General features: G+C 41.4%; 1 protein-coding gene across 1 annotated transcript in view; it reads left to right on the forward strand.

The window, feature by feature from the left end:
- Window positions 1-12,674, forward strand: part of LOC311006408 (ninjurin-2-like) — a gene marked incomplete at both ends in the record, with an annotated part of 31,619 nt that extends 18,945 nt beyond the window's left edge. Inside the window, 3 exons of the mRNA XM_083999237.1 lie at window positions 10,834-10,970; window positions 11,731-11,810; window positions 12,505-12,674. Coding sequence (XP_083855363.1) covers window positions 10,834-10,970; window positions 11,731-11,810; window positions 12,505-12,674 — 387 coding nt within the window. The remainder of the gene's footprint in view (window positions 1-10,833; window positions 10,971-11,730; window positions 11,811-12,504) is intronic.
- Between the last annotated feature and the right edge of the window lie 2,004 nt (window positions 12,675-14,678).

A 14,678-nucleotide genomic window follows, 5' to 3' on the forward strand; every position in this document is an offset into this window, starting at 1 on the left:
CACCTCTTTTTAAAAAAAACAACATTTATTGAATTTATGTTAATTTGCAAAGAGTAATTGTCTCTCCTCTGTTGCTCTTTCTATGTGTTCTTGCCAATAAAGTCCTCTTGGAGAGACCATTGAAACTGTACTATAGGTAAACTAGAACATTTGCTTGCAGAAATAATCTGATTTAAAACACCTGTGTGTCAGCCTGGCCTCAGAGGTTGCCATGGAGATTTTACCTCCTGTTATCACATAAAGTTACATGTGTGTGTGTGTGTGTGTGTGTGTGTGTGTGTGTGTGTGTGTGTGTGTGTGTGTGTGTGTGTGTGTGTGTGTGTGTATGTTTGTGTGTGCGTGGTTGTGTCTTACAGAGACTTGTATGTCTTGTATGGGGAAAAGGGGTCAGAAGTTGATAACCTACAGAGATATCAGAGCAGTCCCTGATTAATGAATTGGTCTCAGCTGTGGCTCTGGCCTGAGGCTCAGAGGTCGCCACAGCAATTTGAGGGGGTTGCCATAACGATAGACAGACGCCCAGGAGAAGCAAGCACAGACACGGATGATTTTCTGCCTTGGCTATGGGATTATTTGACAAAAGACATTGTGAGACAGACAATAAGTTGAGTCTGTAGGTGACTTACATTGCGAAAAATGTGTATTTTACCAAGAAAAGTAACAGCAAACCGATTCTGATCAAGCCACAAGTTTTGATTCATAATCTGGCTGCAGGTCCTAAATAACATTGTAGTAGCAGTAGAGTAGCAAACTGAAATTTGACACAGAAGAAGAAGAAGAAGAAGAAGAAGAAGAAGAAGAAGAAGAAGAAGAAGAAGAAGAAGAAGAAGAAGCACACAGGATAACAATATTTCCCCTGTGGCACTGAAAATGGCTTCCCTAGAGCATTCCTGTAGAACTTTTTCATGCATAACTTCCTCCCTGAACATAACAACATGTGGCATGTGATTGACTGTGTGACCTGTAATGCATGCAACAGGTAAGTACAGCTGTTAAGTGCAAACCTTTTTGGCAAATTGGCCCATTGCCATAATCCCTGTAGTCATAGCAGTAGGTTCGTTACCTTTAATTGTCGGTGTAAGCTAATTTTAGAACGGCAGAGCAGAGCTGCAAGCTACTCAGAGTTACGCTACGGAGGCTAATGGAATTTCTCGGTTTCCCTCATCAAACTCATCAAAAACACAATCCAACAACTCAAAAACACTCTGGTGGACAAGTTGTGACCTGCACATTCACCACGCTATGAGATAATAACGGAACGTTATGAGACGGAGTTGTTTTCGAGGTGAATTCATGCAAAACCGCTGATGTGCGTTCCCATCGTTTTCCGGCAAGCAGTCTCTGCATTTGCCTCGAAAACAACTCTGTCTCATAACTTTCCGCTATTATCTCATAGCGTGGTGAATGTGCAGGTCACAACTTGTCCATGAGAGTGTTTTGGAGTTGTTGGATTGTGTATTTGATGAGTTTGATGAGGGAAACCAAGAAATCCCATGAGCCTCCGTAGCATAGCTCTGAGCAGCTCGCGACAGGTAGGTAACGAACCTACTCCTAAGGCTATAGGGATTATGGCAATGGGCCAATTTTCCAAAATGTTGAACTGTCCCTTTAAATTATCTGTTATTATTATGTGTAGGAGACTCAGGCAGAACATACAGTACTTCTCATTCCTGCTTGTCATCACTGAACTTAACTGAGGCAGCCTGCTCAGAGAAAGCCGTTCAGAAACATTTCTTTATACGTATGTGTTTGCGATGTTGCCATGAGAACACGTAGTGTGTATTGGAATGCATCGAGGGCGCGTACACCACTGGCACATGATGACACCCGCACACACATCTGGCACACATCTCTTTTAGGGTATTTCACATTCCAGATGATTCTCTAACAATATGCAACATACGCCAACCATTTATGCAACAGACTCCTAAAGCGCATGCAGCTGACGTCAGAGGGCAACCAGGTGTTTATGGACACTTTGTGGGCACACACATGCACGCACATACACACACACAATCAATTGCTGTCCTTCAACTTTATTATTGACATCTGCCTCATACATCTATGCTACATTCATTCCACATCAGTGCTATATATTGATAGTAACACTAAAGTTGTTATTTTTGTATACATCCAACCAGCTGTTTCCTGAGGCTGTAACAAACCAGGTTATCCTATTTTTCCTCAACTGTCAGTCAGAAATTTGACCCTGTAAGGCTTCCGTAGGGTCCCCCTGCAGGACTGGAGGGGCCAGCTGGCTGAGTCATTGATATGGGAAACTCTGTTACACCATGTGATTACGGTCAGGAATGCAGAGAGTCAACTGATATCAGATCACTGCCACTCTTTCTCTCTTTCTACTCCCAGATGGCAGATGGCAGTCCAAATGCACACACACGCACACACACACCTGTGATCAAATGCATGTGGTGTCCACTGTGTGCTGCCTTGTGTTATGTAGACACATCATGCTCTGTGTACCTTTTACCTTTACATACCGCATAATGTATGTGTCATGTTCAACGTTTCCTCGCTGTTCTCTGTGGTAGTGGGTGTCGTCGTGGTAGCACCGTGTGTGGGAGGGTCTGTGTGTGTGGGCGAGTGTCTCCCCATTGTGGGTGAGAGATCAGAGGTCAAAGGTCAGGGGTTGTTGACTTTCCCAGTATTCTATCTCTTACACGCTTGCACACATACATGCACAGACAGACACACACACACTTACACACATTTATATAAAATGTGCTTGATTGATGAGCCCATTATTTGTTACAGTCATACAATTGATCCAAACATGCGTTAACACATTACGTGCTGACATAATGCATTCCCTAGCCTGTTCCCTTAAGGTCCAAAACTTAAATCAGGTCTCACCAAAATAGCTCTCTGTGTACTTCCTGCCTGGCAGTTAGCGCGGCGCCCGTCCTGCTGAGTAACTGCTTGTCCTCATGAGGGCAGGAGGACTAGGACACTTTGATCATCACAAAGAGGCAGGGGAGGACCAGCAGATAAGCAGATGAACAACGGAAACACGGATGGAAAAGAGCAGTAAACTATTTTATAATGCACAAACATGACATCAATAATTCAAAAATACACAATCTGGATTTATTAGAACATCCTATGTGAAATTGTATCTAATAGAGTAGAAGATATAATTTTAACTAAGCCTATATAACTCTGTGATCAAAAACACACCAAGTGTTAAAGGTTTTATAATCAGTATGGCGTGTGAGATGCATGTCTATCCTATAGTTAGGTTTGAATGCATTCCTTAGTTTAAAGTATATGTGTCTTTCAAAATGTAATCAGTGGACACAAGAAGAAAGACATGATTTATGTGACTGTAAACAGAGGGGATGAGAGGAGAAAAAAGCAAGAAGGAAATCATCAGAGAGGATGAAGAGGATGTATCCGGTGTGTTAAAATGACATGTGTGTTCACTCAGGCGTGTTATAAAGGACACAGTGGGGAACAGGTTTGCTGGACAGAGCTGTAATAAAGTAACAGCTTCATGACTTTTGGAAGGGACGTGTATCTTCAACCATAATGGAAAGGACTAAATTATCCCCATTGGCTTTAATACATAAATACAACACACATACACCTTTTAAAAGTTGTTTTCTCATACCAGTTTTGCTAATTACAGGCCAGTAAGTAGGCTGATGAGGTCAAAGGTCAAGAGTCACTTGCTCTTTAGTTGTGGACCCACTGCTGCATGTGTGTGTATGTAGATAACAGCCTCTTCCCTGTTTTTCCATGTCAAAGTTCACCTAATAAGTCTTGTGGCTCTAACTCAGTTTAACTCAGTTTGTGTGTGCACATGTGTGTGCACTGACTACCTTTCTCCTTTGTTTGTTTGTTTCCAAACATAATAAGTCCATTCACTCACACGCCTGCTACCCCCGGCCGTCACTGACACACACACATACAGATAAACAAACAACCTGAAACGCAACATTTCATGTGCTGAATGTGTCCCCCAACACAAGCAAACAGAAAATGTCAGGGGGTGATGTTTGAAGGTGCTCAGCGGTCACCTGAATCCTCGCCAATGTTTTCAGCTTTGAAAGTGGAAGAAATGTTGAGTGTTCACCCTGGAAATGCACATTATGAAGATTTTGTGTTAAATGTATACAGTATATTATGACATTATAAAACTGACGTGGCAAACAGTCTCAGATTCATATTGAGATACAGAGAAACAATCTTTTCTAGTCTTGTTTCTGGCCATCGGATGAATATGAGTCAGTCTCTTTATGTTCAGCTATATGTTCACAGTGCTAATAGTCTGCCAATTGACACTATTACAGTGGTGACAGTGACCCAGCAGTGACCCAAGCTGTTTGTAAGGACTCATTAGTCAAACTTTAAAATTACACAAAGGCCTGTCTTTTTTGGTGACACCTGTGGTTGCTAGTGGTAACAGCAGGTGTGTGTTTGATAACTGCAAATGTGGGACATTATTTTCCTTCATGTTTTGAGTATCATTAGTTGATGGTGGGGGAAAAAATCCCAATCATTAAGTTACTAAGCAAGAGCAGTAAACCCAAAGTCAGAGTATGTCCAGTAGATGTGCTTAATTTGGCTTTGACTGTTTTAGATGGTGCTGCAACATTTTTCAATGATTCCTGCAGAGATTAATCTTTTTAAGTATGATTCTTTTAATCGTTTAATTCGAAACAACTGTTGAATCAGCTGTTCAAAGCCACCAGACTCCATTATACTGTAAAACAGTAAGTTTACCTCACAAAAAACAGCATTTGTAATTTTCAGTATAGTAGTAGAAGAGGTAGTATTACATCTTTAACTGGGGTAAAAAATACCTAATGTGAAATGCATACGTAAGCTTTTCACATCCAGAACATAACATGCATTGTTTCCACCGAATAACCCCAGAAAGATAAGTTCCTCCATTTACTGTATAAAGAAGCCATTGCTGGATGATAATGCGCTGAATGGCTATGTTGGTAAATGTTCATAAAATCTGGAAATCTTGGATATGATGATTTTGAACATTGTAGCTAAAGCTTAGATAGTGAAAGTATAAGTTTTCTCTTAGTTTTGGGCAAACTCTGAGGCCTGATGTTTACAGCCAAAATCATTTGAGCGCGTCATAACTGGAGACACTTCTCTGCTGCCAGAAATCCAGCTAGGGAAAACACAATTCATCCCTTTGTCACTGCACTTTCTTCCTCCATTCATGCTGACTCTTCTTTGTGTCACTATCTGTTTCTACTCATCTGCTTTTCTACTCTCTTCCTACTCCCTCAGACTCTATGGAAGACACATAAAAACCAAACAGAAAGACGATGCCTTCAGGCAGTGAGCGCTGTGGAAAAAAGCAGCAGAAGAAAAAAAAAGTAGGCAAGGCATAGGCAAGTGCTGAGAGAGTGAGAGACAGACAGACAGACAGACAGAGCGATGGAGAGACAGACAGTTAAAATAAGATACTGTAAGAGAACCAGAGCTCCACTCCTTGTTGGGCTTCCCTTCCCATTGGTTATTTTAGCGGCCAATCGGAGTCCAGGGGAGGAGCACTTCCTGTGAGATCGAGGGGGGCCTCCAATGTGGTCTGGTGTGTGTGTGTGTGTGCGTGTGCGTGCACAGTCAGAAGTGTAAACATGCAGTTTTGAAAGCATATTTTTGTATATATTGTTGGCACACATGTGCCCTGGGTGTGTCTAAACAGGTACACATCAAGTTTGTGTTTTGTGTGTGGGTTTCTGTGTGTGTGTGGCACCTTGTTTTCCTATATTTGTGTTGTCAGGTCTGACAGCTTTGCGGGGACAAAACTGCTGAATCACACAAGTTTAAATGTTTGAGATGTAATCCTAGAATTTAGGTTTTGGTTTATGTTAGTTAGGTTTTTAGTTGTGATGGTTAGGGCTCGGGTTAGGACTGAGGGAATGCGTTACGTCAATCATGAGTCCCCTCAAATATAGTAGTGCAAGAGTGTGTGTGTGTGTGTGTGTCAGTCTGTGTGCGTGCACGTGTGTGTGCATGTATGTGTACATTATGTGATGTGGCCTTGTGCCCACAGCTGTGGATCGGTGGCTTTCAGGAATGGGGGTTTTACAAGGCCTCTGGATTTCTAGGGAGAATTTACTATATAAATAACATACATCCACCAAAACCAGTGGGAAAAAGATCTTTGTGTAGAGAAGTGCATTTTACTCACTTAGCTCAGGACTGCGTATGGAGCTGTACTCAACCGTTGGCCTGACTCAGAAGCAGGATGTTGTAGGTTCGGCGAAATGGAAACTACTACTACTTTGATCCAGATTTAAGTATTTTACCATTTATTGACTTTTTCTTTGATGTCACTGAAGAGATTCACATTTTGGGGAATTTTGGTGAAATATCAGACAAAAATTAATTTTCCATTTTCTAAATTTGTCCAAAAACAATGTTTGGCTTTAAAAAAAAAACTGCAACTGTCAAATTTACTTTAAAGATCCATTTATCTAACCTGTCCAACATTATGTATTTTGAGAAAAACAAGCAGCGTTAAGGTTTGTTCTTACCTTAATAACTTCCAAAATTGAGGTTTGTTGTTAGACGTCCTATTTCAATATGGCCCAAATTGGCAGTTGTACTGAGTTTAGTGGTAACTAAAACCTCAAATCCCTTCTTTTAGTGTAGGGAAGGCGGATTGTGAATGATTAGGAGGGAAAAGCACTTTCTATTGGTGCCCACTCGCAAAAAAGGTAAGAAAAGGAGCAGGAACCTTTTTCTCATTCCATTTAAGTAACTGCCAATGTGATGTTGAGGCGAGTCGTCAGTCTTGGACGTTCATGATGGAGCTGCCCCGCGGCCACCTGGTTGTAATTCACAGCTTTGGAGGGTAAATGAGTGTAACCCTGCTGACCTCCTGCAACCACCTCTCCAGACTGCAGCTGTAAATAAAGATCTATGGTCCCTCTACCTGCGCGGTGAAACAAAGGGCAAGGGGAATAGTTGATCAACATATGTGGATACATCAAAAATAAGCTCAGATTAAGTGCAATAAAAGCACAGTCAGTACATTTAGAGAGACATTACACTAAGTGAACACACATGGGCCATAAAATTGTATGTAGGCCATTCCAATGTTTTGGTTGTGGTATGTGTGTAGGTGTGTGTGTCTATGTGTGTGTGTGTTTTGGCGGCTTGCCCAAGGCTGATGTTGATAAAGTGTGACCACATGAGTCCCCAATGGAGAAAAGATGGAAGCCGGCCAGAATATATACATACATTTTCTCTCACTCTCTCCCTGTGTCTCTATCTGACGCTGTTCTTTTTTGTTCTTCACATCCCTCCCTGTCTTTCTTCCTCCTTTCACCCCCTCTCTCTTTTTTCCTACCCTGCTCTCTCTCTCTCCTTCTCTCTTGCACACTCAAAAAAAAACAAGAACCCATGGTACATGTGTTCATAGTGTTTTGACGGTCTTGCAGTTCTAGGAATTGCTTCATACTTTCTTGGAGATTAACCCAGTCTGGATCAAACTGTACTCGTCCATACGCTGCATGGGGGATAAAATCAAGTTTTCCAGCACACCACACAACATTATATCACATGTGCGCTAGCTCAATGGCTCCAGAACAGGTCACTTGTTGGTCAAAGAGGGACGATCACAATTTTCTATATATCACCCTGTGATTGGTAAAATGCAAGGTGCAGGGTATTTCAGAAAAAAAGAAGATATTTTTCCTCATATGCACAGGATCAGTTTGCATTGGTTTTTGGTTTGTGGCACCCAAAGAGTCCAAAAGCTACATTTGAGAATGTCAGCGTCAACATCTTATTCGAGAAATGATGGCCCAGTCATGATAAGCCACAGACCTCTTAAGAAACACATTCAGCGAAAGCTATTTGTTACCAGACTGCACCTGCCAAATCGCTGTCTCCACACCGAAGGAAGGGTGCCAGTCCTCGTGGGCGAGAGGGAAGTGGATGTAAACACAGTGAGAGAGCTGTCTTGTGGTGCGGTCGGTTATCACCGATGGTGAACTTCCTAGGAATTGGAAAGAGTTAGTATTGCCAGACAACAAGGAAGAAACCAAGGCGCGTGATCTCAGCCAGTAAGAACGCTGTGTCGACATCCAACGCAGTGTCATGATGCATGTGTGCCTGTCCACGCGCACTGGAGTACACAACTGAATTATGACAACTGAAAACATACAAACATAGTGATTAGTAATTAGTACAGTGCATCGTGCAGCGTTGGATTCATTAGCCTATGCTTCAAATGAACTAACTTCTGCAAAGAGCTTTGATTTGACTTGACTTGTCACAGACTCCAGACTTTAGAGAGATGTTGACATCCTACTTGCTTTTGCACAATGAAAAAAAAGAAGATAATAATGGCTTCATGCAAATTCCTACAAATGCCACTACTTTCTTTTTTTTTTTTTAATTATTGTTTGGCCTTTGTCCATAGTTTGCTGTAAGTGAATTATGTTGCAAACTGGACCGGGTTAGGGTTAGGGGACTATCTTAGCTTTTCTGGAGGGTTTCTTTTTTTTTTTTTAATGTATAACAAAGTTATAATTGGATAAAGCAGCATATTTGTCCATTCTTAAACACACCCCTTAAAGCAGATATCAGCTTCACGGCCGTTTCGGCTAATGCTGCGTTCAAGGCAGGCTTTTGAAACCGTAAGTTACAGCTTCAAGTCACAACTACGACTTGGTAGCGTTCCAGGTAACCCGTAGCTCGTGTTTTTACCATCCTGTTGTCTGTGAAAGTTCCCTATAACGGCCACTCGTAACTTCCGACCCGTGAACTCGTACCAGATCGAACTGGTATGACTTCACAGGAAGGAAAAACACAAAGTACGAGTTTCTTTGAACGCACCATGAGTTAGCAGCCCCCGCCCTTGTCAGGCATCAATTGGTCCTCGTGCTACGTCACCACATTCACGCGCATCCCTTGGCTGCACACACAGCCCTTCATGCCGTTCTCTCTCCTCATTGGATAACACTTGTATCCCACAAGGAAAATTTTCTCCTCGGGTTACAGCAGAGCAGAGTGACGGAGAGACTCGTGTTTAGGCTGAAATACTTCATGTAAGTGATTGCTGACGGAAAATAGGACTATTTAGGACTTATATTAACAAAAACATTCCACTGATATCTGCTTTAAGGTGCATTTTTAACAAATAAAAAATGTGTGATTAATTTTGATTAACTATGCACACTCATGTGATTAATCACGATTAAACATTGTCATCAATTGACACCTTCAGTTTCCTTACTTATTGACTCACTATTGCAACTGATGCTGCTGTTTGTCTCGGGACAGTCTCCATCAGAGAGATACAGGAGGGGGGGGGGGGTGTTCAGCAGCTGCAAATAACTCAGATGGTCATATAGATGGATTAAGTGTGGTCTGTAGCCTACCTTGTTCAGTATACATGTAGTGCCACCACTAGAGGGCACCAAGACCAGCACCAGCTAACGTGAAGTGTTGAAGGTCTGTCAAAATGCTTCTACCATCCAAATAAGTGTGCTCACATTTATGCATTGTGGCTGATCCACACATTCAGGTTGCCTTGGTGCGCAAATACAAAAACTAAAGCTTCTTTTGCTCCATAAATCACAGCATACTTATTCACTGGTAGTTTTTAGGAGGTTACGTCTCAAAAGATCTTGATCTTACTTGCTACTTGGTATTGTTATAGTTGTGTGTTATTTGGGCATTTACAGTGTTAATGCAGTCAATACAGTGTTCTTGGAACAGTAAAGCACATTACAGCATAGTGAGATCATAAAGTACAAAGTGTCCCTAGTGTGCCCATGATTGACTTTCTGTGTGTCTTCCTTAAGCACATGTCTGTTTCTGTGCAGCCTAAAGAAAAACAGACAGTGCTGATTCAAACTGCACCGACACAGCCAGGAGTAAAACGATCCTTTTGTGGACAGAAAACCTTAATCTATGGCTCAGTGTTAATAAATCCAACATGTGCATCTGCAATCCATGCGCTGGAGCCAGAAAATAATTACATCTCCAATTTTCTGTTCATGACATGTGTTAGGAGTCGTAAGATTTTATGTAATGATGTTTAATGTTTCCTTGTAATGTTTCCTTTTTTTCCCTCCTTCCACACATTCACATAAACACACACACGCACTACAAAAGAAAACAAAACAGTCATTTCTTTCTTCGCTATTCACCTGTTATTTCCCACTTCTCTATCAAATGATTGTTCTGGGGAAATAGGAAAAATAGGAATAATTCAAAACATGCACGCACACGCGCGCACGCACACACAAACTCAATATTTGAAATTCCTTATGTGCAAGAAAGTGCAAATCTTTATCACTCTAAAAACAACTACTTCCAAATGAGCTGCAGGTTGTGCACTTGACCCACCAGAGAAAAAAACTGCAAATTCTCTATTTGCAAAAAAAAAAAAAAAAGGCAAAATTGGAAGAAACCCTTATCTCCACTTGGCTCAACTGGAATATGTCAGAAGCTAAATTTGGTGTGATGAAAAAAAAATACACTTAAGGTGCAAGGTGCTTGGAAGCGTAATCCCCCCTGGGGTCTAGACACTGGTGGAAGTCTGAAGATAGGAAGAGGAAAAGCTGGAGATATGATTGTGATGATGAGCTTGGCTTGGCTGGATATAAAGACTGGAGGTGGATGACGAAGAGGATAGTGGATTGGAAGTTGGCTGGTTTAGACTGTGACGAGAAGAGGTTGTCTTTCTGACTAAGTTTAATTATTTTATGTGCATTTTTAGTAGGCCGCAGTTATCCTTAGTGCTGGGGGTAGAAGGTTAAAGTGTGTTTGCAAAGGAAGGGAAAGATCACTCTAAATTTGAAATTTCTCCCCCTTTCTTTCTCTCAGGGAGGTTCAGTCTCCAATCTGAACATGAATCTGTATGCCACGAAGAAGACGGCAGCTGAGGGCATGTTGGACATCGCTCTGTTCCTGGCTAACATCACACACATGAAGACTGTCATTGAACAGGGAGCTGGATACAGGTACAGAGTGCGTGTGTGTGTGTGTGTGTGTGTGTGTGTGTGTGTGTGTGTGTGTGTGTGTGTGTGTGTGTGTGTGTGTGTGTGTGTGTGTGTGTGTGTGTGTGTGTGTGTGTGTGTGTGTGTGTGTGTGTGTGTGTGTAGGGGATGCAATATGTTACGATACGATGCAATATGATATGTTATGATACAATACAATGCGATTCGATACAATACGATACAATACGATACGATACGATACGATACGATACGATACGATACGATACGATACGATACATGCGATGCGATGCGATGCGATGCGATGCGATGCGATGCGATGCAATGCAATGCGATACAATACCAGACGATGCAATACGATATGATACAAATATGATACAATATGATATGATATGATATGGTCCGATACAACACGATATGGTATGAAACAATATAATGCGATGCGATGCAATACATACAATGCGATACAAAACACTTAATCCCCCAGGGTAGAAAGTGAATCTCATCTGCGTAGACCAGACTACAGACAGGAGAGACCCTCTCTAGTGCATCATGAACATCAACACATCAACATCAGCATCAGATGCACTGTAGCAACAAGGCAATCAGCGATAACATTCTTAAGAAGTACAATGATCATAATAAAATGCACCGTAACTCTTCTGTGTATACTTATTATGTCATTAAGTTTTTCAGTTAGCATTAGTACCACATGTACTGTTGCCTCAACCAATATTTCAATGTAATTTTCTTTCTGTGTCCTCAGGTACTACGCCGCTGTCCTGACGCTCATTTCCTTCTCCCTGGCTCTTCAGGTCGTGGCTGGAGTCCTGATCATCATCATCGGTGAGCATGACAAAATTATCCTCCTCTGCTTCAGAAATCCACCCTCCATGTTTTTAACCAATCATATTAACACATTAATTCACTGACATGCTGATTTGTTGTAAATCAGTTACTTTAGGTGCAAAACCAAGCCACCAAATACATATATATAAAACACAACTACAAAACGAATCAATGTTTAGTGTAGAATCTTGTTTTGTTGTTATTTTTGCTGTGTGTGTGTGCGTGCATGTGTGTGTGCACATGTGTGTTGCAGCACGGCGAGATGTCAGTGAGGAGGCCAACCAGAAGCGCCTGGACACCATGAACAACATCGCAACCGTCCTCGTCTTCCTCATCTTCGTCACCAACATTTTCATCTCTGTCTTTGGGATGGAGCGCACCGGCCTGTTTCCCAGGATGCATTTCTGACTCTCTGATGTAGGGAGATTGTAAATATTTTTGGAAAGTAGGAAGAGATGCTTATTCACGCATACACAGAGACACATACTGTAACTTATTGTTGTACTTACACTACTAATCTGCTATAGCATTTCTATATTTTTGATTTCATTCAGTATGAATGGACTGGGCCAAAGACCAACTGGATTTGTGTGTGTGTGTGTCTCTGTGTGTTTCTGTGTGTGTGTGTTCTTGTTATCTACCTGTGTATGCATGCATTATCCATGTGTGTGCGTACTGTATGTGTGTGTAGCTCGTTTTGAGCTCACCCTCCTCCCCTCTTGTCAGCGATGTTTAAATTTCCTGAACAATCTGGTCACCGGCCTCATCTTCCTCACCCTCATCATCAACATCATCAAAGCGGCCTTCGGCACACAACGCAGCTGCCTGCTGCGATGGATGTTCCAGCGTTTTATCCTATGAGGCACACTTAGCAGACACACTCACATTCTGTATGTGTACTCATTAACAAAAGCTGAGCAGAAATGTGCATGACCAAGATCTATTAAGCTGGATAGCTTAGCTTAGCACAAAGACTAGGAACATAGAGGAGCTATGAGCCTATGAGTAACAAAATCTGCCTAGCAACAGCTCGCTAATTTACAGAAACAAGGATGAGTGTGTAGGTTTTGTGCTAAATTAAGCTAACCAGCTTCTGACTTTTTGTCTTATTGTCAGCTGTTAAGCGAATATGGATATTTCCCATAATTAAGGACAATTCTTTGAAGATACAGACACTTTATTGGCCACTAAATTTTTGCTTCATGACAAGTTCCCTTGTACTTAAAGTAGCACTATCGCAAATTCCAATACTTTATTTGGCCACTAGATGAGGCTGATGGTGCAGCGCATCAGATATAAACATCCTCGTCCTCTTTACATAGTGTGCCGTTCAGGAGGTGGTGCTCATAACAAAAAGGAATTCTGCATTTGCTCCACAGGCACTACACCATTGGCTATATTTTGTGTATACAGATAGTTATGGCTCCCCTGGACCTATTTATTGCATATTTCAGTTTTTTTTATTGCTATTACTGCTGTTTTTGCGATAGTGCTACTTTAAGTGTATGTAAAAACCTTTGACTTTATCCAGCAACAATCACAGGGGCGCAACTTCACCTCTGTGCTGCCCAAAGCTAATTTGCATCTGTCCGCATTCACTTGTGTTTCTTACATTAACTTTATACAGTATTTGCAGCATGTAAAATTCATTCACATTTGAGAAAAGTGTGTTTGCTTATAAGTTACAAACCAGACACCATGTTTACAGCAGCATGTCACAACTGTCAAACTGTCTCTAAACTCTAAAGTCAGCCTTCACTTAGGAGATTCGCTTTATTTTATACAAATGAATCATCAACTTTGTCACCATACGTCTGGTCAAAACGTGACATAAAACAAGCAGAGGCTGGAGGGCATGTGACTGAAGAGAGTGTGAATTTGCTGTTTGTATGGGTGCATTGGTGTATGTGTGTGGGAATGGGGTACTGTGTTGTTATGTGTGTTTGGGCATGTGAGTATGCATCAACTCTGTGTGTGTGTGTGTATCTGGCTTGGTATGTTTGAATTGTTCGAAATATACGTGTTTGTGTGTGTCTGTGCGTGTGTGTGTATGTGTGCGTCGCAGCTCGCAGGGACCTGAACGTGGTGTCCAATCAGAAACGACTCGACTACCTGAACAACCTTGCCACAGGCGTCATCTTTGTCACCACGGTGATTAACTTCTTCGTCAGCTTCTTCGGCTCCAAGAGGACCGGCTTCTTCCGCTGGCTGCTGGCTCGACTCCACTTCTGACACACACTTTGCACAAACTCCATAATGTACCCTCATATCAAACACATTTACACACATGCATTCACACACCCACACACTCTTCGCACAAGCACAACACTTGATTCAATGTTAAAATTCATTTGAAAATATTTGTGCACTTGTAAAGCTGAGACACAAGTCACATATGTTCAAACACCACATTTTTTATTTATTATTCAATGTTGTTTAAATGCTGATTTCAGGCTATAATCCAACTAAAATATCTTCACTTTAACCAACTGAACATCCAGCTATATATCTGTAGTATTATCTTCTTTTGCCACAATAATCTGCTTGAATTTTTATTTCTGAAATAGTGTGCATGCGCTCCACTTCATTGTGTATGTTTCAAACTTGAAATTTTCTACCTTGTGTGGTGGGCAGTAATGGAAAAAATCTAGAAAACTTGATGTTAACATTAATGCCTGTATTATTTATTCTCAAAACTTGTTTCAGGAAAATGTTTTTTAAGATTCAATCTCAAAAATCGTCAAAAACCAGGGTATAATAAGAGACATATACACATTATCCTCCAGAAAGCTGAATAAATGTAGTGATTTAACAGAAACCTCTCTTTTGCTTATTGTGGTTTTTGCTGAGTATTGGTGGATTAGT

Source organism: Trachurus trachurus (assembly GCF_905171665.1).
Source record: "Trachurus trachurus genome assembly, chromosome: 23".
Taxonomy (NCBI): Eukaryota; Metazoa; Chordata; class Actinopteri; order Carangiformes; family Carangidae; genus Trachurus; species Trachurus trachurus.